General features: G+C 49.2%; 1 protein-coding gene and 1 pseudogene across 12 annotated transcripts in view; one reads left to right on the forward strand and one right to left on the reverse strand.

Annotated features, from left to right (window-relative positions):
* The first annotated feature begins 201 nt into the window (after positions 1 to 201).
* LOC106991262 (small ribosomal subunit protein eS27-like) lies at positions 202 to 588 on the forward strand (annotated as a pseudogene).
* Positions 589 to 19,091: 18,503 nt separating this feature from the next.
* TMEM229B (transmembrane protein 229B) overlaps positions 19,092 to 24,943 on the reverse strand; it is a 40,914-nt gene continuing 35,062 nt past the window's right edge. For all 12 annotated transcript variants that reach the window (XM_042252649.2, XM_042252646.2, XM_042252644.1 and 9 more), the window contains one exon: positions 19,092 to 22,869. In XM_042252649.2, coding sequence (XP_042108583.1) covers positions 22,351 to 22,854 — 504 coding nt within the window. In that variant the 5' untranslated portion in view covers positions 22,855 to 22,869 and the 3' untranslated portion in view covers positions 19,092 to 22,350. The remainder of the gene's footprint in view (positions 22,870 to 24,943) is intronic.

Genomic DNA, 24,943 nt, shown 5'->3' on the forward strand with positions numbered 1-24,943 from the left:
CCCTGCCTTGACACACTGAGCAAATGGACACCCTTCTCGAGGCCTTACTGTCCCCATCTGGCAAGTGGGTCAGTGAAATAGAATGGGGGGAATGATGGCGGAATATTGATCTCAACTGTTTTAGTGTCTTAAGGATAGAAGTGGTTTGTGACAAAAGAGAGATGAAGCCCTTTCTGGTGGTGATGACCTCCCCACAAGAACATGCCTCTCGCCAAGGATCTCCTTCATGCCTCTCCAGAATAGAAAACACAGGAAGAAATGCCTGGTTCCTATTTCGTGGATGTGAAATGCCCAGGCTGCTATACAGGCACCACCATTTTTAGCCATGCGTAAACAGTAGTCTTGTGTGTTGGCTGCTCTTACTGTCCCCTGCCAGGCCATGAAGAAAAACAGGCTTCCAGAAGGATGCTCCTTCAGGCGGAAGCACCACTGAGAGCACCCTATACCAAGGTGAATGGAAAAGCATCCCAATAAACACATTTTGGATACAAAAGAAAGAGAAAAAGACAGATGAAAAGCCAGTCCTCCAAGACCTTGATGCCCTTTCTTTCTTATTCTGCCCAGCTAGAGATTAAAATGCCTGGGTTCCAGCCCCAAGGCTCAAGACCCCTGGCAGTGAGCCCAGGTAACCACCGTATGCTCAGAGCTATCTCTTCTGTAGGTTCCATTTACAAAGCGGTAATGCCAAGGAAAGGGCCATGTGTAACTTACTCCCTAAATCCTCAGTGCCAGCTTCTCCAGTAGGCACAATAGACAAGGTGCCTAAAGTCCTGGCTTGGTTAATTTTATGTGTCAGCTTGACTGAGCCATGAGATGCCCAGATATCTGGTTAAACATTATCCTGAGTACGTTTGTGTTTCTGGCTGAGATTTGAATCAGTGGACCCATGGAGCAGATTGCCCTGTCCAGTGTGGGTGGGCCTCATCCAATTTGTTGGAGGCCTAAATAGGACAAAAGAAGGCAGAACAGGGAGGCTTTCAAGTTCTCTTAGCCTGGGACATTGATTTTCTGTCTTCAGTCTCAAACTCAGATAAGAACTTATGCCATTGGCTCTCCTGGTTCTTCAGGTTGTCAGCTGAAGCCTGTAGGACTCCTTGGCCTCTGTTACCACATGAGCTAATTCCTTACAATAAATCTCTTCATATATTTATATATCTATATATCTCCTACTGGTTTTCTTTCTCTGGAGAACCCAGACTAATACAGTTACTGGTACTTCTAGGGGTCTGTGAAAACGTTGCAGTTTTTTTAATCAGAAAGAGAAGACAAATATAATAAAAATGAATATACAAAAAAACTAATCAAGGCTGAATTATACTTGTCTTTATGCCAATGTAGTCACAAAGTATACTTTTAAATATATTTTTATAGAAGAATAAGCCTATAAGGGGACAAGTGCCTAAAGCCCAGGAAAGCCATAATGTGACCCCATTCACCCTCCATAGTGCTCCATCCTTGAGGATTGGGGTCATTTTATCTGGGAACCAGTGTCCACCCATTGGTTCAGTGGGTTGACCAGGATGGTGTCTTTATGGCCTTGAACTGACCTTGAAGATGAGGTTATTTTGGAGTTGTCCTCTTGAGTTGTTTCTATTAATAGAACCGTGTGTGTGTGTGTGTGTGTGTGTGTGTGTGTGTCTAGTGGGGGTGGGTCTAGCTGTGCAGAAGGCAGAGTAAACCAGAGCTAGGAATTTGATATCAATAGCTTCTCCTTCAGAAGAGGTTGGCTGTAAGGAGCACCGTCCCTACCTCCACCCCGACCAGTTTTCCTCTGTGTCCTGTCCTGGTTCTTGTCTAATTAGGTTGACCTCTCTCTCCTAGAGACCAGGACTCAATATTTAGTCTCCAAGATATATCAGATACTGCTTGGGGGCAGAGATCAACAGCACCATGCCTGTAGCCTTTGCAAGCAGTTTTCCCTGGTGGCTCAGACAGTGTAGAAACTGCCTGCAATGCAAGTGACTTGGGTTCACTCCCTGGGTTGGGAAGACCCCATGGAGAAGGGAGTGGCTACCCACTCCAGTATTCTTCCCTGGAGAGTCCCATGGATGGAGGAGACTGATGGGCTACGATCCATGGGATTGCAGAGTCAGACACGACTGAGACACACACACACAAAGCCTGTAAACAAGCTGACGGAAGAGCGCCAAGTGCTGTGGGAAGCCCCATTGTAATTCTGCCTGGGTGAGCCACGAAGACGTCACACGGGTGCGAAGGCTTGAGCAAGCCTTGGAAGTATGGTTGTGATTTTGACCACAGATGGAGCCTCAGCAGAGAGGGGGAGAGGGCGTGTATCCTTCCATCTGCCCAGAGGGAAGAATTTGTTTGTGATCATGAGAAATGAGATAGAACTGACGGCAGTTACGTGAAATGAGTTCTGTCCATTGTGAGCCCCAAATTACAACTCTGTCCTGTGACAGTGTAAAATGATTTCTCCCAGCTAAGAAACAGAAGCAAACATAAAGGGCCCAGTGGTTGAGACCTCGCCTTCCAATGCAGGGAGTCAGATTTGATCCCTGGTTTGGGAGCTAAGATCCCACATGTCTCAGGGCTGAAAAACCAGAATATAAACAACAGAAACAATATTGTAACAAATTCAATAAAGACTTTTAAATGGCCCAGATTTAAAAAAAAAGAAACTGAAAAAAAAAAAGAGTTCCCTGTCATAGAAGACCTACCACCACCACAAAGCATTCTGAGCCCTACAACCCTTGTGAACACGTGCACTTTGACAGGAAAAGAAGGGAAAGAAGGTCATGCCAACAGACAGCATGGCGCAGGCAAAGGGGAGGAGGGCCCGTGCCTTGGGGATGGCAGGTAGTCCTGCCAACTCAGAAGTGGGGTGTAAGAATGGCATGGCCCCAACTAAGCCCCTTACCCAGATAAGGAAACAGGTACCAAGAAATGGGGCTTCCCTGGTGTCTCAGGCATAGAATCTGCCTGCAATGCAGGAGACCCGGGTTTGATTCCTAGGTAGGGAAGATCCTCTGGAGGAGGGCATGGCAACCCCCTCTAGTACTCTTGCCTGGAGAATCCTATGGACAGAGGAGCCTGGTGGGCTACAGTCCATAGGGTCGAAAAGAGCTGGACATGATGGAGAAAAGGAGCATCCTTGCCTTTCCTGGGAGGAGGGTGGCCTCTTAACAATGAACATGATAAAGTAAGCGTCCAGAGTGTGTTTCTGAAGCTCTTGCTATAAACATCCTAACTGATTGAGGCACTACACATATAATATATATATAGTATAGTGTACTATGTGTAACAGAAAAAGATTAGTCTGTGTTCTGGGTTCCTAGCACAGAGATCCTAAAACCCTTGCAATTTCCTGATAGGAGTGTCTTTTGCTATTCACAATGGGCCCTTTTGAACACACTAGAGTTTATGCTAATGAGGTGACTCAGGATGAGACCCTTAGAGATAGCTTTATAGAAGCTGCTCACCCAAAAGACCAATTATTCTTGAGGGTGGGAATTTTCAGCCCCACCTCCCAACCTCTGAGGAAGAGAGGGGCTGGAGACTGAGTTATAAAAACTCGGGAACAGTGAGATTTGGAATGTTGGGGTTGGTGAACATTTCGAGGCCCTGGGTGGGCAGTGCGCCCTGAGAGGACCCAGAAGCTCCCCCCATACTTTTCCCTGTGTGTCTCCTCCACTCCGCTCTTCCTGAGTTGTATCCTTTATAATAAAGCCATTAAAAGCAGAGCACTTTCCTGAGTTCTGAGTCATTTCAAGTGAATTGTAGAACTTGAAGAGGGGAGTCATGGAAACCCCCAAACTCATAATTGGTCAGGTAGAAGGAAGGGTCACTGGGGGACTCCATTGCAGCTGGCAAGTGCAGGGGCCGTGCTGTGGGACCGAGCTCTCTAACTGGCCGGATGTGACGCTAAGTCTAGGTAGGCAGTGTCAGCCAGTTGGTTCCCCGTCTGGCTCTTCTGTAGATAGCCTCTGTGCCTTTTGGCAAGTTGCTCCCATCTCAGGCTTCAGGTTATTCATCCATAAAATAAGAGGTCCTGGACTTGATGAATACTCAGGTCCACTCCGCCCAAGGGAGGGTGCCCCAAGACACAGTAAAAGAGCAGGCAAAGGGCTTTATCACACTGCATAATGATGAGTGTTGAGTAAAGGAATTTTTCGGAGAAGCAAACAGACTCCAGGCAACTCCTGCCCCACCCCAGAGCCAGATGCCCTCCAGAAATCAGAGAAACAGAGACACTGCGAGTTGGCCCCTGGGTCAGCAGAGGCTGTGTGATTAGAAGGCTGTCCAGCCATAAATAAGATGAAAGGACAACCCTCAGAATGGGAGAAAATATTTGCAAGTGAAGCAACTGACAAAGGATTAAACTGCAAAATATACAAGGAGCTCATGCAGCTCAACATAAAAAATAACACCAAACAACCCAATCAAAAACTCAGCAAAAGACCTAAATAGACATTTCTCCAAAGAAGACATACAGATAGTCAACAAACACATGCGAAGATGCTCAGCATCACTAATTATTGGAGAAATGCAAATGAAAACCACAATGAAGTATTATCTCACACCAATCAGAAAAAACGGGGAAACTGAAGTCGCTCAGTTGTGTCCGACTCTTTACAACTCCATGGACTGTAGCCTACCAGGCTCCTCTGTCTGTGGGATTTTCCAGGCGAGAGTACTGGAGTGGGTTGCCATTTCCTTCTTCAGGGGATCTTCCTGACCCAGGGATTGAACCCAGGTCTCCTGCATTGTAGGCAGACGCTTTTACCATCTGAGCCACCAGGGAAGTCATATTTCACCAGTCAGAAAGCCCACCATCAAAAAAAAAAAATCTACAAACAATAAGTGGAGAAAAAGGAACCCTCTTGCACTGTTGTGGGAATGTAAATTGATACACCCACTATGGAGAACAGAATGCAGGTTCCTTAAAAAACTAAAAACAGAGCTACCATATGACCCAGCAATTCCACTATTGGGCATATACCCTGAGAAAACCATAATCCAAAAAGACACATATACCCCAGTGTTCTGGAGGAGGAAATGGCAACCCACTCCAGTATTCTTGCCTGGAGAATCCCGTGGACAGAGGAGCCTGGTGGGCTATAGTCCATGGGGTCACAAAGAGTCAGACACGACTGAAGTGAGTTAGCACAGCACCACAACATTCATTGCAGCACCATTTACAATAGCTAGGACGTGGAAGCAGCCTAAATGTCCAGCGACAGGTGAATGCATAAAGATGTAGCACACACATACACGGAATATTACTCAGTCATAAAAAGGAGTGAAACCGAGCCATTTGCAGTGATGTGGATGAACCCAGAGTCTGTCATACAGAGCGAAGTAAGTCAGAAAGAGAAAGACAAATATTATATATTAACATATATACACGGAATCTAGAAAAACAGTACAGATGAATCTATGTTCAGGGCAGGAATAGAGACACAGATGTAGAAAACAGACTTGTAGACACAGCGGGGGAAGGAGAGGGTGGGTCAAATAGAGAGAGTGGCATTGGCGTACACACACTAACATGGGTAAAACACGTGTGTACAGCACAGGGGAATCAGCTGCTCGCTCTGTGATGGCCTGGAGGGTGGCTTGGGGGAGGGTGGGAGGGAGGCCTTAGAGGGAGGGGATATATATATATACACATACACGTATAGCTGACTCACATTGCTGTACAGCAGAAACACAGCGTGGTATAGCAATTATACATCAATTAAAAGAAAAACCAGAAGCTCGTCTGGTCAAGCAATCTTCCCTTGGCAGTCCTGGCTTCTCCCCAGGGAGACCTGTCCCAGGATGGGCAGCATGCCACCACGCACCGCATTTTCAAGAGCCTGCTGGTCTGATGAACCATGCAGACTCTGGAAGTGTGTTCAATACGCACGTGACACAGAGCAGGGAGGGAGAGCTGCTGTGCTGGGTGGTAGAATCAGGTTTCGAAACTACGCCCCCTGAGTTGAAAGATGCATTGAAGTTAATGAGATTATGTTTAATAAGGAGAAATGAGACCAAGCTCAGATCCAAAAAGACCAAGTAGATCAGGGGTTGGCAAACTTTAGCCTGTGTGCTGAGTCCAGCCTGCAGCCGCTTTTGTAAAATTAGATTTTACTGGAACACAGCCACATTCATTTGCTCACATGCTTACACGCTACGACAGAGTGAGTAGTTGCTCCAGGATCCTATGGTCCACAAAGTCTAAAATAATTGCCATCTATCTGTATGACTCCTGAAAACTAGACAAGGAAGTTGGGAGGAGATTTAAATTTATAGCAGCTCAAATAGAAATAGAGAGGCGGAGAGAGAAAATGAAGGTGTGATTATTTAGTCTGCATTAATAGTGGAAACTGGAAAAGATCCTGATGCTGGGAAAGATTGAGGGCAGGAAGAGAAGGGGGTGATAGAGGATGAGATGATTGGATGGCATCACCGACTCAATGGACTTGAACTTCAGCAAGCTCTGGGTGATAGTGAAGGACAGGAAAGCCTGGTGTGCTTCAGTCCATGGGGTCGCAAAGAGTCAGACATGACAGAGTGATTAAGCAACAACAAAAGGGTGTTAAGACAGATTCCCTGGTGGCTCAGTAGTAGAGAATCCACCTGCCAGTGCAGGAGACGAGATCTGCCAATGCAGGGGATGTGGGTTCGATTTCTGAGTTGGGAAGATCCACTGGAGAAGGAAATGGCAACCCACTCCAGTATCCTTACCTGGAAAATCCCAGGGACAGAGGAGCCTGGAGGGCTACAGTCCGTGAGATTGAAACAGAGCTGGACATGACTGAGCAACTGAACAGCAACACAACAATATTAAGACAAGGAATGTATTAGATAGAAAGGTCTCCCTTCGCTGTAAGTGACCAAAAGTAATGCAAGATTAGCTCAGCACCAGAGGACTGTATTGGAGGGACACAGTCAGATAACCCTGAAGGTCTGAGCTATTGACTTGGCCCTAAGCCTTTATATCAAGGAGGCTGGGTTGGGTCCAATTGCCCCTTTCCCTGGTTTCAGGGGTGTATGAGCCTAACAGCCATTGCACCAAGGGAGCCCCTGACGGATGGAGCAGGAGAGCAGGGGGGCAGCGCCAGGGAAAGCGTCCTGGCACCCGAGAGGTGGACGGTCTTCCTGAGGCCCAGGCCCTGCGGGGGTGTCTCTCATGGACCCTGCAGGTCCCCGGGACGCTGACTTACTGAATCCTTAACCGCCTTCCATAGATTGGGCTGTTGCCTTCCTGCCTATCAGGGATGTATAAACAGATTTTAATTTTTTTCCCCAAAAGTTGCTGATGGATTTACCTGTTTCTAATCTCGTGCCAGGTCGAGGTGGTATTCCTGTCTCGCTGGTGGTGGGTTTGAGGTTCAGAGCTGGGATGGGAAGTTGAGGAGTAAACAGGGTGCTGTTGAGTCAGGAACCCACACACAGGGCACTGCACCTGCCAGGCCTTGGCTGGGGCTTCCCTGCTGCGGAGGGAGTGGGCTGCCTCCCAGGTTTAGAGCTCAGCAGAGCGCATCAGTCAGGTGGGCATGGGAAAGAGCAAGTGGCTGTAATTATAGAGCCTGGCTCTGCCACATACCAGCTGGCTGATCTTCTGCAAGTTAGCCTCTCTAAGCCTCAGTTTTCTCACCTGCAAAATGGGGAAGAATCATATGTCCATCTCAGGAGGATGTTAAAAAAGATACCAATTCCTTAGTTATACCAGCAGTAAAGCAAGGGCTGGCTTGAGGGTGGCATGGGGTGGTAATAAGAACCTGGCTTCCGGGCCAAAGTGCTCGGGTTAGGGCCTGGCTGCTCAGCTCTGTGGAATATATTTAACCTCTCTGCCCTCCAGTTTCCTATTCTGTAATATAGACATAGTCATAGTTAAGTGCTTCAAGCAATTGTTAGAGAATTTAAATATTAAATGTGTGCAAAGCATTTAGAACAGTGCTTGGCACATAACACATGGGGGCCTGCTTAATACCTAGCTGACATTCTTGTTTATCCTTGTAAATCCGGGTAAATTTACCTGTTGAAAATTCTTTTTTTGCATCTCATAAGCATCTCCTTGACGTTGTCATCCCTCCTTCCTTTTAAGGATGACACTGTGAACCCTTTTTTCCTTCATGCGGCACTTGTTCAGTTGCTCAGTCGTGTCCGACTCTTTGCGACCCCATGGACTGCAGCACGCCAGGCTTCCCTGTCCATCACCATCTCTCAGAGCTTGCTCAAACTCATGTCCATTGAGTCACTGATACCATCCAACCATCTCATCCTCTGTCGTCCCCTTCTCCTCCTGCCCTCAATCTTTCCCAGCATCAGGGTCTTTTCCAATGAGTCAGTTCTTCACATCAGCCAAAGTATTGGAGTTTCAGCTTTAGCATCAGTCCTTCTAATGAATATTCAGGACTGATTTCCTTTAGGATGGACTAATTTGACCTCCTCACAGTCCAAAGGACTCTCAAGTGTCCTCTCCCACACCACAGTTCAAAAGCATCAATTCTTTAGTGCTCAGCCTTCTTTATGGTCCAACTCTCACACCCATACATAACTACTGGCAAAACTACAGTTTTAACTAGATGGACCATTGTTGGCAAAGTAATGTCTCTGCTTTTTAATACAGAGGTTTGCCATATCTTTTCCTTGAAGGAGCAAGGGTCTTTTAATTTCATAGCTGTAGTCACTCTCTTCAGTGATTTTGGAGCCCAAGAGAATAAAGTCTGTCACTGTTTCCATTGTTCCCCATCTCTTTGCCATGAAGTGATGGGACCAGATGCCATGATCTTGGTTTTTTGAACATTGAGTTTTAAGCCAGCTTTTTCACTCTCCTCTTTCACTTTCATCAAGAGGCTCTTCAGTTCCTCTTCGCTTTCTGCCATAAGGGTGATATCACCTGCATATCTGAGGTTATTGATATTTCTCCCTGCAATCGTGATTCCAGCTTGTGCTTCATCCAGACCAGCATTTCACATGATGTACTCTATATATGTTAAATAAGCAGGGTGACAATATACAGCCTTGATTTACTCCTTTCCCATTTTGAACCAGTCCGTTTTTCCATGTCTGATTCTAACTGTTGCTTTTCGACCTGCATACAGGTTTCACAGGAGGCGTGTGCCACGTGGTATTAATTGCACAGAATCTTCTGACCTTTCTTTTTTCCAACCTTTTGGCTCCCTTCTCCTCCAGCACTCAGCAGAGACCTCCCATCCACATTCTCCTATTAACAGCATAGGGCTCAGCTAGGGCTTCCTGAGTGTGTAGAGATCCACACACCTGTCCAGCACCTGCCATGACCTGAGGGCTCTCCATTCATTCGTTCGTGCATTCATCAAACACTCAGGAGTCGTCTCTCATTCCCAGGCACTGTGTTAGGCACTGGTGGCACAGGATGAATAGCCAAGGTCTCTGCCCTCCAGGAGTTCACAAATCGAGAGACAGGGAGACCAAAAATAAGAAAACAGATCATTAAAGTAGACTTTTTTATAAGTTGAATGAAAAGAGGAAGCCCTGGTCCCTTGGGAACACAAAAGCGGTGCCTAACTTAGGCTGAGGGGTTGGGACCAGTCTCCCGGAGGAGGTGAATTTCCTGCAAAGGGCTTTGCCTTGCGGCTCCCTTTGAGCACATCTGGTGGCTGCTGGCTATCTGCTCTGCTTGGGCTTCACCAAGGGGGGTCCCAGGGTCATCATGCCCTCCCCGCTCCCTGGCTGCGCTCAGTTTCTCCTCCATGCAGGCTCCCTCCCCTCACCCCTAGGTCTTTCGAATATCATCCCCTCTTCCAATAGTTTCTGTCAGTCCCTACCTTGGCTCCCAGTTAATGACTTTCTCCTTTTAGATCTTGGCTCATATGCGACTTCCCTTGACCTCCCTGACTAGGTCAAATCCACCACCTCTGACTCTTCATAGGTGCTTGTAGAAGTCTGTACCCCTGTTTTTGTAGCCCTGAGACACACATTCTGGGACCCGTTAATTCAAATCTCTCCCACAGATCAAATGTAAAATTGAATGAATAACTGAATGAATGAACAAGTGAAGAAATGGATTGTAAATAACTAAGGCAGGGAAATGTGTATGTTAGTCTTGAGAGACTATGGAAAGCATGCTTCCTTTTAAAGCAATTTACAAGAATCACTTTATTATAATAGCCATCGTTACCACATATAACAAACACTGCAATAGGAGTTTATTTATTGTCCATGGGATTCTCCCAGCAAGAATACAGGAGTGGGCTGCCATTTCTTCCTCCAGGGGATCTTCCCAACCCAGAGATCAAACCCACGTCTCTGACATCTGCACTGGCAGGCGGTTTCTCTACCACAAGCATCACCTGGGAAGCCCATTCATTCATTCACAAATATTAATTGTGTCTGCTTTGGGTCAGGCACTCTTCTCAGCACTGGGATGAGAAAGCAGTGAAAGAGTTAAGCATGTGCCCTGCCCTCTGAACCCTACATTTGAGCGGAGAAGACAGAATAAAGAGATAAATGCATAAGCATAGAAATCAGACTTTGGAAAGCTGTCACAATCCCACAGCTGCAGACCTTCACAATTTGTCCTGTCCTTGAGGATATCACAATAAGAAAGATGACATTGACTCAAGAAATACAGGAAACCTTATTGGGAAAGTTCCACCAGGGGTTCAGACCCGAGCCTCTTTGAGCTCCCTAGCGCAGGCCTGGCCAGGAGTTGCTGGTACCAAATGCCCCAGGAGCGGTGGGCGGGCTGGGCTAGGAGATGACGGAACACCTGACGTTCCGGCTGGTGGTGCATCAGGTGTGGCTGCTCTCTGGTGCCAGGTCTCCTTTTCAGCTGGCCAGAGGGCCGCTTGGCTGACTCCTATGGCCCAACGTTCCCCTGCCTCAGCGGACGGGAGCAGGAAACAAGGGCAGAGCTGGCCGGTCCCTTGTGACAGCGAGTGCTGCAGCCTGAAACCCGAGAAGATGGGCTGAGATCAGCGCTGGCCTCTGCTCCCTGGCCAGGGGTGATCTTTGCTGCCGTGAATGAGGGACTCCTTATAGTGAATATGGGGTGCCAGAATCAGGATGGGGACTACTCTGGGGAGGATGGATACAGGGTTGAAGCTGGAATAGTGTGAGCCTCCTCCTCAGGCTCAGAGTTGATGCAAGGACGTGTAGTTCTCTGTCCTTTATGGACTTGTGATTATACCTGCCTGTTCCATCATTCACTCCACAAATGTTTATTGAGCTCCTACTGTCTGCCAGACCCACACTGTACAGGTGCTTGGGATGTGGCAGTGAGTGAGATGTGGTCCCCAGTCTCCCCCAGATCATGTGGACAATATTTTGTTCTTTTGAATGCACTGTGAGGATCTGAAGTTATCCTTGTTACAATCCTGTGAGTCCCATGAGAACGTTACTATTATTCCCATTTGATGGATGGGCAAACAGAGGCAGAGAGAGGTTAGGTAATTTGCTAGTTAGAACCAGCCACCAGGTCTTGCTTAGTCCTTTTGCTGACCCCCTCATCAAGGGAATTCAGGGAGGTGGTCAGTCAGTTCAGTCGCTCAGTCATGTCTGACTCTTTGCAACCCCATGGACTGCAGCACACCAGGCTTCTCTGTCCATCGCCAACTCCTGGAGCTTGCTCAAACTCATGTCCATCGAGTCAATGATGCCATCCAACTATCTCATCCTCTGTCGTCCCCTTCTTCCTCTTGCCTTCAATCTTTCCCAGCATCAGGGTCTTTTCCAATGAGTCAGTTCTTCGCATCAGGTGGCCAAAGTATTGGAGCTTTACTGGAGAAGGGAATGCCAAGCCACTTCAGTATTCTTGCCTTGAAAACCCCATGAACAGTATGAACAGGGAGGTGGTACTTCCTACTGATTTTTAATGATTCATCCTGATCGTTAGCATCTGAAAGTAAAACTTACTAAATCAGGGAAGGTTTCATGGAACACCTGACCTTGTTTTCCTCATTCACCATTTCATTTCTAGCACCTTCTGCCTGAATGGAACCAAAGCCCTTGACAGGCAGGGGGACACGTCAGAGACCTATTTAAACTTCTTGCTATCACCACTCACACCACACCCTGGTGCCCATCTTTACCAGCCCTGCTTGGAAGGCCTCACTGGATGGATGCAAACCCGGTTTGGTTTGAAGCTGAAAGGCCTCCTGGGTTACACATCAGGCTGTTAAGGGTCAGAGACACAGCTTATGCTTCTGTGCCCCCTCGCAGCAACAAAGAGCTCCCTGTTCCCTACGTAGGCGTTCAATAAACCCTAATGATTAGCTGATTGGGAACAACAGATGTATGGTGTAAATGCCTGGAAATACAATCTCCCAAAGGCTGCCAGCCAGCCAGGGGCTCAAGGGACAGGTGTTTTCAGATCAATGTGCTTGCTCATCCCCAAGGCAAAGTTTAAAGTGAGTGACTGAGCATTATTTTAGAGCAGTGCAAAACTGGAAAGAGGCAAATACCCAGCGACAGGGGAATAGCTAAGCTTACTGGGTTATATTAAGATGCTGGAAGACAGTATAGTTTTTGAACATGACACTACAACACAATACCAAATAGAAAATTGTGTATCAAGTACCAAAGTGGGGAAAGCAGAGTTTGTGGAAAACGTGGAAATATACACACAACCGTTTAGAAAGACAAGAAGCAAACAACTACTCAGTAGCTGATTTTTGTTAAGTTCACTAAGCAAAGGGAATGACTGTGGCAGGGTGGTGTCTGCCATAGTGTGTGGTGTGATGGGAAGAGTCCTTGGACCAGTTGACCAGGTGACCCAGGGATCCTGGTGTTGCCAATTACAGTCCACGTGCTCTTGAACCTCAGTTTGTTATCCGTCAAGTGAGAATTTTAATACTTGCCCTACTTGTCTCACAAGGTAAGAACTTATTTACCCCACTTAGTGTGATATTTATAGGTTTCCTGTGGAAATAATAATGTGTTCGACTATGGGGTGCTGACTCACACCTGGTTCAGGTGTTACAAAATATGTAACATTTAAATGTTATTATTTTTCTGAAATCCAGAAAGTCTCACAGAATCCCATGGGTTTAGAGTAAGGAATCAGGGACCTGTGCTAAGTGTTTAGACATATAATTTTATTTAACTTAATTTTCACAATAATCCTTCAGAATAGGTTAGATCATTCCCACTTTACAAGTGAGAAAACTTGTGTGTATAGAGGTTAATGTGCTTTTCCATTGATAACAAGTGGCCCAGTTCCATTTGGGAGCATTCAAAGCCCGTGATTTTGGCCATCATGACCAGATCAGCAGGAGTCCGGAAATATGTGGTGGAGTGACATCTGCTTGTATTTGACTTATGACACCAACAAAGAATATTTCTTCTCATATCTGACATCCACTGCATGCCAAGCACTTGACAAGTGTTGTCTCATCTGATCCCCACGACTCTGGGAGATACAGACTAATACAAGCCCCATTTTCAGATGGAGACTGAAGCATAGACAGGTTACATCACACACCCAAGTGAGTCAGGGACCTGTGATTCAAACTCAGGTCTAATGACTCCAAAGCCTGGGATGTTGCATCTTCTGCTGAATAATCAGAAAGTTGTCAGGGTGACATGGAGTACAGATGGTCACATTCTGGAAAGACTGAGAAAGGGCCTGGTTACAAATAGTGTCATGAACGTAGAGCAATCTAGTCCTTCCATGTCCTCTTCTGAGCCTTCCCTCCCCTCTCCCTTACCTTCATCTTCCCTCCTCATGGACAACAAGGTCAGTGGGCATCTCAAGGACATGAAATGCAAGCTGGGATTGGGTCCCAAGTGCCTTCAGCAGAGTCATAGGAAGGAAAAGTGTATGGGTAACTTGACAGGATCACAGATATGTCAATTAGAAGGAGACAAGGATTTGTTTCTTAGGATGGCCAAGGCCTGCACAGAAGCAGAAATGATGAGATATTCCTACAAAAGGTACCATCTGGTCCTGCTGGCCAGCAGGCCTGAGACCCTAAGGGAACAGATCAAGTGAAAGTCAGCAAAATAACACCTAATGTAATTTTGTTCTCATTTCTCAAGTGATCCAAGGAAGAGACTTGTTCTTTGGTGTTGAAGTGGTCTAGACAAGGTTCTGTCTTCTGCCTTGACCCTTGGCTTTGGTTCAACAGGAGAGACTGTCCCAAGGAGCAGCCCATGGGGGAGCCAGGTGGGCAATGGGCAGTAGCTGTCCTTACCTGTCCAGCCAGAGGTGGTGGGCAGACTTGTGCCTATCTCTAAAGGATTTAGATCTTCAGCTTCCCCATCTGAAAATGGGGCTAATATCAATTCAGAGCCCTAAAGGTTTCCTAGAGACCCTACTGCAGAGAAGGGCAGTTCCTGAATCAGATGAATCCCAATTGCAACAGGTCTGAACCCCAGAATATGCACAAAATTAGAAAGTGTTATTTGCACTTCTTCATTTATAAAAGAAGGGCCTAGTTTGCGGCACTCCCATGATGGAGCTTCCTCAGCTTTCAGCAGTCAACCTAAGTCTCCCAGCAGGTGCAGAGCTGGCAAGCATAGATTGTCATGGGTGAGGTCTCCTGGGGGTGGGGTGCAGACTGGATAAGGGGGTAGTAGTTCAAGGCATGAGTAACATCTCACAAATCAGAAAGGAGGAGTGTAAGGGCTAATGATACGATTACAGGTGACAGCTGATGCCTAAAAGAAGTCAGGTGTGTAGCAGGGTTCTTGACTGTCAACATAGAAGGTTCTCACTGCTTTGCAGAGAGTGGGAGAAGGGTTGGTTAAAAGCAACAGAATCAACTAACACAAACTAAGAAGGGATTAATCGGAAAATTGTGAGGGGCACCTACGGTGTCAAAGGAAAGGCCAAAGAACAGTTCGAGAAAACAACAGGAACCCAAAGCCCTCTGGGGCTCCAGGGGACAGGTAGGGTTTACTGGACGGAGACGAGCATGTTTTGTTCACTGTTGTGTGTAGGCCCAGCGCAGGACCTGGTGTGTCGCGGGGTGAATGAATGAATGAAGGCCTGCTGCATGGACAGCTCCGGGAGAACTGAGCTACTGCTACTGGCAGCTGTCACGCTGAGGGTTTCCAGGGAGACAGCTCCCATCCTGAGTCTGCCTGAACTAAATCGAGAGCTGGGGCCAGTGAGAGCGTGAAGTAAACAGAGGCCAACCATGCTGGCTGTAACTGAGCTCATCTGTCATCTAGTTGGGCTAAGAGAAGGGGCAAGAACATTCCAGGAAGTGGAACACAGGGCTGAAGGCCCAGAGGCAGTGAGTGGGGACAGGCCAAGGGAACCACAAGTCATTCTCCCTGGACTGTGCAAGACTGAGGGGGAGGCGAGAAATGAGGCCAAACCACAGAGGGTTGTGTAAGCCTCCCCGAGGTGGTGAACTTAATCCTAAAGGTAATGGGAAATCATTAAAGAGTCTGGAGTAGGGAGTGAAGTGGTCAGGTCTGCATCTAAACAGAAAACCCAATTGCAGCTACAGACCGTCTTGGGATGGACAGCTCCAATCCCAACCTAAATGTTTGAGTTCTCTCCCAGGTTACCTACACTGTACTTCTGGCCCTTACTCTTAATGGAATTCCTACACATGGATGTAGGATACAGGGCTTCGGAAGAAGTCTCCCTCCTGAGCCCTTGAGTGGCTCCCCAAAAGACAGTGTTGTTGTTGATTTTCAGTCGCTAAGGCCTGTCTGACTCTTTGTGACCCCAAGGACTGTGGCCTTCCAGGCTTCTCTTTCCATGGGATTCCCAGGCAAGAATATTGGGAGTGGGTTGCCATTTCCTTCCCCCGGGGGGTCTTCAAGACCCAGGGATTGAACCCATGTCTCCTGCTTGGCAGGTGGATTTTTTACCACTGAGCCATTGGGAAACCCCTTCCCCAAAAGATAGAGCTACATTCAAATCCCTAGAGCATGTGAATGTGACCTTATTTGGAAAACGGGTCTTTGCAGATGTAAGTAAGTTAAGGATCTTGGGATGAGATCATCCCGGATTACCTAGATATGCCCCAAGTCCAGTGATAAATGTCCTTAGAAGAGGAGAAGACACAGAAGGGGAAGAGGCCATGTGACCATCGAGGCAAAAACTGGAGCTCCACAAGCCTAGGAAGCCAAGGCGTGCCAACAGCCACCAGAAACTAGAAGAGACAAAGAGCAACACTCCCTACAGCCACCAGAAGAGAGTCCTGCTGACCCCTTGATGTCAGACTTCTGACTTCCAGCACTGTGAAAGAATACATTTCATTATCTTCAGCCAACTAGCTTGTGGTAATTTATTGCAGCAGCCACAGGAATGAATACAGCCTTATACTGTAACTAAGAAGAGTCGGCCTTCATCATCAGTGGACCCTTATAAACCAGAATATTTCCTGTCTGTTTGGAAAGTGTGATTGTGACAGAGGCAAGACTAGACCAACGGTGACTCCTTCTTTGAACCACGTGGCACTGAAAGGACACCTCTGCCCACACCGTGCTTTCTGGTGATAAGAAAGCATATCACCAGAATGAAGCAATGGACAAGTCAGTGGAGCTGGGTCTTTGGCCAAGGACCAAAGACTCTGGGAGTGAAGCTGGAACGCTGGCAGGGCCCTGCAGGGACTGATGGTTTTGAAACAGAGGGGAGGGCAGTGAGTTGCTCTATGACAGTGGGCACAGGTACGGCAGGGATGTCTGTTACCCAAATGAGATTCCTAACTCCAGGTTCCCAAAGGGGCAGGGGGTGCTCTGGAACATCCAGCCTGGCCTTTAGGGTGGGCTTACTAGGTCTGCCATCCTGTAAGACTTCATTCATCAAGAGTTGCTTAAAGCACCCACTGTGTGCTGGCTTTGTTCTGCAGTCTACCCATCTAGGTGTCTCACAAAGCACAATCAACATCCGTCTTTCTGGACTGAGAAGTCAGCCCACCGCTGAGAGCATCAGTACTTGGCCTTCGGGTCTGCGCTATGTGTCTCTTCCCAGGGGAGTCCTTGCCTATCCCTTAGATGAGTCAGCTCCTCTGTCAGACTGAAGCTTCTCTTTTGGAGGCCTGATCAACATTGTACTGATACATCTGCATGAAAGAACATTTAACACCTGTTTCTTGACTAGCTGTGAGGACCCCAGTAGCTAGCCTGGTCCCAAGCTCATTGTAGGTGTCCAATAAGAAGTTGAAGAACTATCCAGGTCAATTCTCAGGCCAACTGAGTTTTCAAAAGGAGAAAGATTTCACCTGGTGGTGAAGACCTTGATGCTGGGAAAGACTAAAGGCAGGAGGAGTAAGGAACAATAGAGGATGAGATGGTTGGATAGCATCACTGACTCAATGGACATGAGTTTGAGAAAGCTCCGGGAGCTGGTAATGGACAGGGAAGCCTGAAGTGCTGCAGTCTATGGGGTTGCAAAGAGTCGGACACGACTGAGTGACTGAACTGAACTGGTGGTGTCAGACCCTCTGAGAGGACCTACAGCTAGGGACTCAGACTTAATATCAACAGAGGGAAATAGGATCAAAAGTGGAAGGCCCAGGGAATAAATAAAGCTGCACATGGGAGGGAGAGAAGGTGTCAACCCTAAACCCAGGTTGCCAAAGTCCAAAATCTCACAACTCCCTCTCCATGAGGAGCCATGAGCCAGTTGGGTTAAGTCTTGGCTGAGATGGTATCTCATACTTTCTTCTTTATAACCCCATCTCTCCCCCGAAACCTCCACCTTCTGAACATTAATTTCTCATTGTGGATGGCTTTTGGAGGGGCTGGGCTCTAACATCCAGAATCTCATTAAAGCACAAAAGAGCACCTGAATCATCACAAGTTCTTGCTAAAGTAAGAGAAGGGTCTTCTGCTCACATTGCAACAAAAAAGTGATATGGTAAATCGCAGTTGGAGACTGGTTGCCCCCAGACGGCCTCTGTAAAATAGAGAAACAGCAAAGCTCGCCTAGGATGGGAGAAAATTCGAGAATGAGAGTGAGCGTTCAGTGCAGTGCCTGAGCGGTCACAGCTGCAGCACCAGCAGCAGCAGCAGCCACAGCTGTTGTTCTTCTGACCTGTGATGTGATGAGTCAGAAGGTCCCTTTGAATTGGGTAAGGGTGGGGCAGAGGAGGTAAGGAAGGAAAGTTATCAAGAAAGGAAGGCATCCACTGAGTAGAGTACAGAAGGAACTGACCAGTGAAGAAGGGCCTCAAGTCCTTTCAGGCTCTTTGTTCTGGGTCTTACCTCTTGCCTCTTCTCCATCAGGTGGACCTGGCTCCATGAAGCTTGCCTCTTTCTTTTTAGAAACACCTGCTTTAATGAGCTAGTCTTACAGGTTTGTTTGTACTGACATGTAAGTGACTGTTGGGGCTTTGCTCATTTGTATAAAGGGAAAAGCTTTCAGTTACAGCAATGAATACCATCAAGTGAGGGGGGTGCGGATGGAGGCTGAGGGCCTTCTCAGTGATTCAGAAACCTCACTGCCTATTCCATCCAGAAAACCAGCAGGTATTTTATAGCCTAGCTGCAGCAGTTGGGGACAGGATGGGGTGGGTTGGGGTGGGCAGACAGGCCATCTTGGTTTGGTTAAACTGGCTGAGCAAATTCTGAACCCACCCTCCTCTTCCCAGAAGTAGGAAAGTAGGCAGGAGGGTGGTGGGAGGAGAGGAGGACAAGAGGGGCTAGACAGAAGAGAGGTACACGGAGCAGGAAGGGATGACTCCCTCCAAATGCACTTCTCAGGGAAAACAGCACTGCTGGCTGGTATGCAGGATTCTGTTTCTAAATAGCATGACTCCCAAGGCAACAGGAAGTAAGGGAGTCTGGCCTTCCAGATCTTTGGGGTACCCTCAGACTCTCTCCATGGGCCCTCCTGCCCCATGAGACATGGAAGGTCATGGCTGGCATTTCGAGAGTTCATCTCATGGGCAGTAACCTACCACCAACCTGGATACTGCCTGAGCGGCTCCATCTGCCTTGCAGTCTGGGCCCAAAGTCAGGACGGGACCAGACTGTGATGGGGAGTGGGAGGGGCTGGGTGGAGAATTCAGGTTACTAGAGCAGGTCAGCACAGAGATTGTGGATAGGACTGGTGGAGAGGCCATCTGCCCTTCCTACAGCACGGCCCTGTCCAGCGTGCTTCAGGACAGCGTGACACCAGTGTGCGCAGGGCCAGCAGCCCCTAGGGAAGGGGCTCCAAAATATAAGAAACAGAGATGGGCCAGAGTCAGTCCTGGAACACAAACACCAGTATATTTTATGTGCACGAATGTGAAAAGAAGAGACAACGAGACCAATGGAGACAGAGCAGGCAATGGGCGCACAAACCAGTCGTGTGTCCTTCAGAAGAGCTGCCATAGCTGGGAGACAGTCCCACCCACGAAAGGCCCTTTTGCAGAGCAGGGACCTGCAGGTCCTCCAGGCCTGGGGTGACCTCGGAGTGGAAGTTGCTTTCCTTGCCTGAGCCATAACTCCCCCAGGCTTGGGCCTCCTATTTTTCTGCATCCGCTTGATGATGTCTGCATAGCCCAGAGTTTCATAAATACAGGTTCTCATAACCTCATCCACTCAGTGGCTGCCTCCCCAGGAGACCCATGCAGAAGGCGAGGGACCAGGACAAAAGGACTTCGCGGGCACCCCCTAGGTATTATTGCTGTGAATAAGCATAGGCCATTGTGACTCACTGGCACATCAGCGGGGACATGGCACAAGGGGCAGGATGCCTAGCAGATGTTGGAATTGATTCAACCATGCAGGGCAGCACATGGCGACCTGTGACTCAGAGATGCTGCCATGGCCATGGCCCAGGACGACATCAGAGGTTCATGAACAGTGAGTAGATTCTCTCCTGCTTTGCAGGGCTGGATTACTCCAAACTTTTGAGTCCTTGGGCACTAATGGATTGGGGCCCTGAAGATACCCAAAAAAAAGCAAAGAGTTGAGGTCTGGGTGACCTCTGGTGAGCTCTGAGCCTGCAGATCCCGGTCACCTGGAGTGAATGTGAGAGAGAACAGGAGCCTTGGGGCACCTGGATAAAGCAGAAGCATAGTGCTCTGCACGCTGCCAGGCAGGCAGGTTTACTCGGGGACCTTTCACACTTGGGAGTTTATAGGGCCCAGAGAGATGGTACCAGGGAGCATGGACAGGGCAACCTTCTGGAGCAGACAGACCCAGTGGGCCATCCAAAGGCTGGCTCTGGGAGAGAATCACAGAGGCCTTGGGCTGGGAGACATCAACAAGCTGACCCCCAGATTTCCGTCGTGGAGGAAAGAACAAAAGGTGAGTGGTGTAGTCCAAGGGCCCACTAGGGGGCTTGGAGGGGTCGGGGGTGGGGGTTCAGGAGACCAAGATAACATGGAGCAAGGGGAAAAGACCAAGGAGACGACTACAGGGCCATCGTAGCAGGCGACTATGGAACGGGGGACCAGGCAATCCTCTTCCTCTGGAATCCCCTCCACCTGTAGATGGAAAGCAATTGGCCCCCACTGGAAAGCTGAGTCCCTGGGAGCCCCAAAGCCCTGCAATTGGAGCCACATAAAATCAAAGGGAGGGTTAATCCCTGCAGAATGTAGGTCGTGCCTGGACTTGAGGAGCCTGCTCAGGACAGAGAAACTGGGGATCACCCTTTATCCTGTCCTGGACAGGGTCACTGCAGAACACAACCCTGCCAAAGGCAGAGTCTTCCAGCCTTTCTCCCAGTGCAGGACACCACTCTGCCCACCCCCAGCACCTCCACCCCGGCTTGCGCCCTGGCTGGTACTATCTGCACAGCATACCTGGAGTAGTACAGCAAGAAGAGAAACTTCTCTCCACAGGTGGTGTTACCGCTTTTAATGTTCTATAAAAAGGGAAAGGCTAATTTCTACCTAAGAGTCCTAGGGTGGTCAAGAAGAGACCGCCTGCCGCGGGATAGGCTGCATTCGATGGAGCCCTCCCCTGGGGGAGGCGGCAGAGCTGGAAGTGGGCTGGAGTTAGGATCTCACTGTCCACTGCCAGCAATGGACCTGTCAGTGGGGAAGGTGGGGCAACTGAGATGACAATGCCCGTGAGCATGGCAGGCTTAATCCTGCTTAAGGAGCAAGCTCGGAGGGGGAAGGAGACATTAGATCTGAGGTGGTTTCGCTGCAGGGCTGGGGCTATGGCAGAACCAGGACCAACTCATTCCCACTATGGATGCTTTGGACCCTCCCAAAGCCAAAGTGTTAGTCGATCAGTCGTGTCCGACTCTTTGCAACCCCACGAACTATAGCCTGCCAGGTTCATCTGTCCATAGAATTCTCCAGGCAAGGATACTGGAGTGGGTTGCCATTGCCAAAGCTGAAAAGCCCCCTTTTCCTCCCTCAGTCTCCATGACTCTTCAGCACTGGATACCTGCTCCTCCACCCTCTGGAAAGCTGGACTGTCCCTAGCTGGTTTGAAAATAAACCAGCCAGGTGCCTTTACTGCCCACCTCCCCCTTCAACTGACTTGTCTCTCCATCCCCATTGTGGATCCGTGGGGCACATCTCAGCCTGACTGTGCGTTGGGGGTATCATTCGGTTTTTAGCCACTGCAGGGAGGTGAGCACCAGGGGCCCTGCCACTGTCCCCCAGATAAGGGGGCGGGGAACCATAACAAGGAACTTCCTAAGGATCAGGCCAGTGGCAATAGGGGAGGGAAAGCTGCAAGAGGGTGGAATGGATCTGCTCAGGGCTCTATCTCTGGCAGCTGTTGTGTTGGCTAGGGAGATGGGGGTGGGGACAGGTGGGGTGGTTGACATGGATACAGGGGGCTGTTAGTGGTAAAAAGGGGAAACGCCACCGAACACACAGGGATTGAAACCTCCCAAAGCCCAAGGTTGGTGGGAATCCAGCACCAGGGGGGAGCCCCAGAAGGCCAAGGGAGCAGCTTGGAGCCCTGGGGGAGGGGAGAGGAACCAAGGGAAGGCCTCCCAGCCCTTGCAGACCAGCATTCCTGCCCAGCAGCCTCCTAGCTGCCCAGTCTCTTCTTAGGCTGCAGCTCAACAGGCCTTGGGGGGAGGTATTGGTTGCAAGCAAGCACCTGAATATTGCCTAATGTAACCAGCCCAAGCCCAACTAAACCAGGTGAGAGGGAGGGAGGCATTGGCGGCTGCAGCCGCCAACATCCCCTGCAGGCCTTGCTTCCCACCTTCTGCCCCCTTCTCAGAGTACCTTAGCCAGGACAGGGCCTGCTGCCTCCAAAGTCACCCACATAAGTCCAGTCGCTGCGTAACCACAGGCCTCCCGCCTCCAGTTCCTGAGCTAGGCTGAGATCCATGCACTCTACCCCAAGTGCCTTTGCCGCCCCCAACACCTGGCCATGCCTCCAACCCCGCCCACGGCAGAGGGTGCGAGGCTGCTCCGTGTGCTTCCCCCCATTGGGCGGGGCTTGTGCGGTACAGAGGGGGCAACCCCACCAGCTTGGTACCCTTGTCCACAGGGTCCATGAGAGCCCCCGGGGGTCCCAACCCGGCAGCTCCCCGCCCCCACCAACTCAGTCAGTCTTGACGTGGCCATTGGCCAGGGCCAGGGCATCGCTGGGCTCCCCGGGCTCGGCATCCTTGTCGAAGCGGAGGCGGAGGGTGTTGCGGATGATGAACTGCTCCACGATGAGGGCCCCGCAGAACCAGGGCACGGCGTACTCCAGGGTGATGAGGCCCATGAAGTCGAAGTCGAACTGGGAGTAGTCCCAGGGGCAGGCGTTGAACTGGCGCAGGATGAAGCCGGTGGTGAACTCCCACAGGTAGGTCCAGAGCGTGTAGATGAGGCAGCGCAGCAGCAGCGGGCAGCGGCCACGCAGGCGCAGGTACATGCGCTCCACGATGAGGATGGACGTGCCGTAGATGAAGAGCGCCCACACGCTCGTGACCCCCGGGAACTTCCAGTTAAAGTTCACCACGAACTCCCAGGCCGCCGTGAACATCACCTCGCAGAAGTAGCCGTGGATGGCGTACAGGTACCAGCGGGACAGCGCCGTCAGGGGCTCGGCGGAAGCCATGGTGCCGGCTGGCCGCTGGGGACCAAAGGACACACAGGTGAGGGGGGCGCGGAGGGGCTGCCACCGCCCGGCCCAAGGTCTGCCGTGGCCAGCCAGAGGGGACTTCAAGCCTGCTTCTGCCTTTCTCTTTAGTCAGCCATCGTATTCCTAAGCCTGTCCCTTGTTCCTTACTTCAGTTCATATTCCTTACCTGAGCCAGGGAGGCGGGAGAAATAGAAGAATACAAACAGCCCCGGCTGGCTGCCTCTGAGCCAACTCTACTCAAGTACTGCTTCGAGGGAGGTGGCTAACACACTCCCCATCATAACTTCTTAGGATTTATCCGTGGCGGCTATCCTGGCCCAGAATCCCCCCATTTCAAGCTACTTGCTGAGCTTTTGCCCCTGGGGTTCCCATCTCTTCCTTCACTTCTCAAACATCTCCACATCACTCACGTTTCTGAGATCTAAGGAGCCAGTAACGTCGGGTGTGTATGTGAACATGTAAAAGTTACCACTTTCCCTTGCGTTAAGTGTACACTGAGTGGAATTAAGTTCCCTCCCGTTGTGCTACCATCATCACGAGTCATCTCCAAAACATTTCCCCCATTCCAAACTGAAACTGCACGCTCATTAAACGCTGACTTCCATCCCCTCCCCAGTCCATGCAACCACTGTTTCCCTTTGTCTTTATGAATTTGAGTTCCGTAGGTATCTTATAATTTAAATGGAATCATACAGAATTTGTCCTATTGTGACTGGCTTATTTCACCGAGCATAATATCATCTTTTTCATGGTTCATCCATGCTGCGGCATGCATCAGAATTTCCTTCCCTTTTTAAGGCTAAATAATATTCAATGCTGATCTATCTAGATATATCTTTTTTTTTTAATCAATTCATCCATTAATGGGTGTTTTTGGTTACTGTGAATACTGCTGCTCTGGAGTGTGCTTAGTCACTCAGTCGTGTCCGGCTCTTTGCAACCCCATGGATTGCAAGCTGCCAGGCTCCTCTGTCCATGAGATCCTCCAGACAAGAATCCTGGAGTGGGAGCCCTCCCCCAGGAGATTTTTCCAACTCAGAGGTAGAACCCAGATCTCCGGCCTTGCAGGCTGAGCCACCAGGGAAGCCCGCTGCTCTGAACATGGGTGTACAAATATGTACTCCAGTCTCTGCTTTCACTTCTTTTGGGTACACACCCAGAAGTAAACTTGCTTTGCAAGTAAACTCGCATATGGCGATTTCATTTTCATTTTCTGTTTTCTACAACAGCTATACTGTATTACATTCCCACCAGCAATGCACAAGAGTTCCAATTTCTCCATATCCCTGCCAGCACTGCTATTTTCTGGTTTGGTGATGATGGCTGTTCTAATGAGTGTGAAGTAGTGGCTTGTTGTGGTCTCATTTGTCTTTAAGTGCTCTGTTAAGTGGAGTTTTGATGTTTAGTTTGTTGAAAGGAAACCAGTGGGCTGATAGAGGAGAGAGTCCTCCCTTCTACTTCTTATTCCCTTCCGTTCCTCTCTTTGAAACCCCACTGATCTTCAAGGCCCCATCACATTTCCCCAGACTGGCCTGGCCTGTCACTGGCCTGGCACTGGAGACTGTGGACCACTCATTTGGTCCTTTATTCAGTGCCACCCCAATTTACTATTTTGAGGCACATGCCCTCTTGATCTCACCAGCCTGTGTACTCCTCGAGGGCAGCAACTACCTCCCAGTCCTCTGTCCTGAAGCCTTGGCACAGACCTCCCCTGAACAGGCATCTCTAAATGACATGTAGTTTATATGGAGGGTGGGATGAGAGAGTTCATGGTTAAACCGAGAATGGGAAGATAAAGCACGAGAACATGAACCACAGCTCTGCCAGCTGCCAGCAGACTTGGCTGACACCTCTGGCAATCCTCTTTCCGAAGCTGTAGAGGGGACAGAGGTTAACAAGATGACATCTGTAGGGACTTCCCTGGTGGTCCAGTGGCTAAGTTTCCATGCTCCCAATGCAGGGGGCCTGGCATTCAAGACTCTCCACGATCTCACTCCAGTCTACTTTTTCAGCCTAATTCTCACATTTCCAGCTCTCCCTGTCTTACCACCATTGTTTTATGTGT

This window comes from Ovis aries, chromosome 7, assembly GCF_016772045.2.
Source record: "Ovis aries strain OAR_USU_Benz2616 breed Rambouillet chromosome 7, ARS-UI_Ramb_v3.0, whole genome shotgun sequence".
Taxonomy (NCBI): Eukaryota; Metazoa; Chordata; class Mammalia; order Artiodactyla; family Bovidae; genus Ovis; species Ovis aries.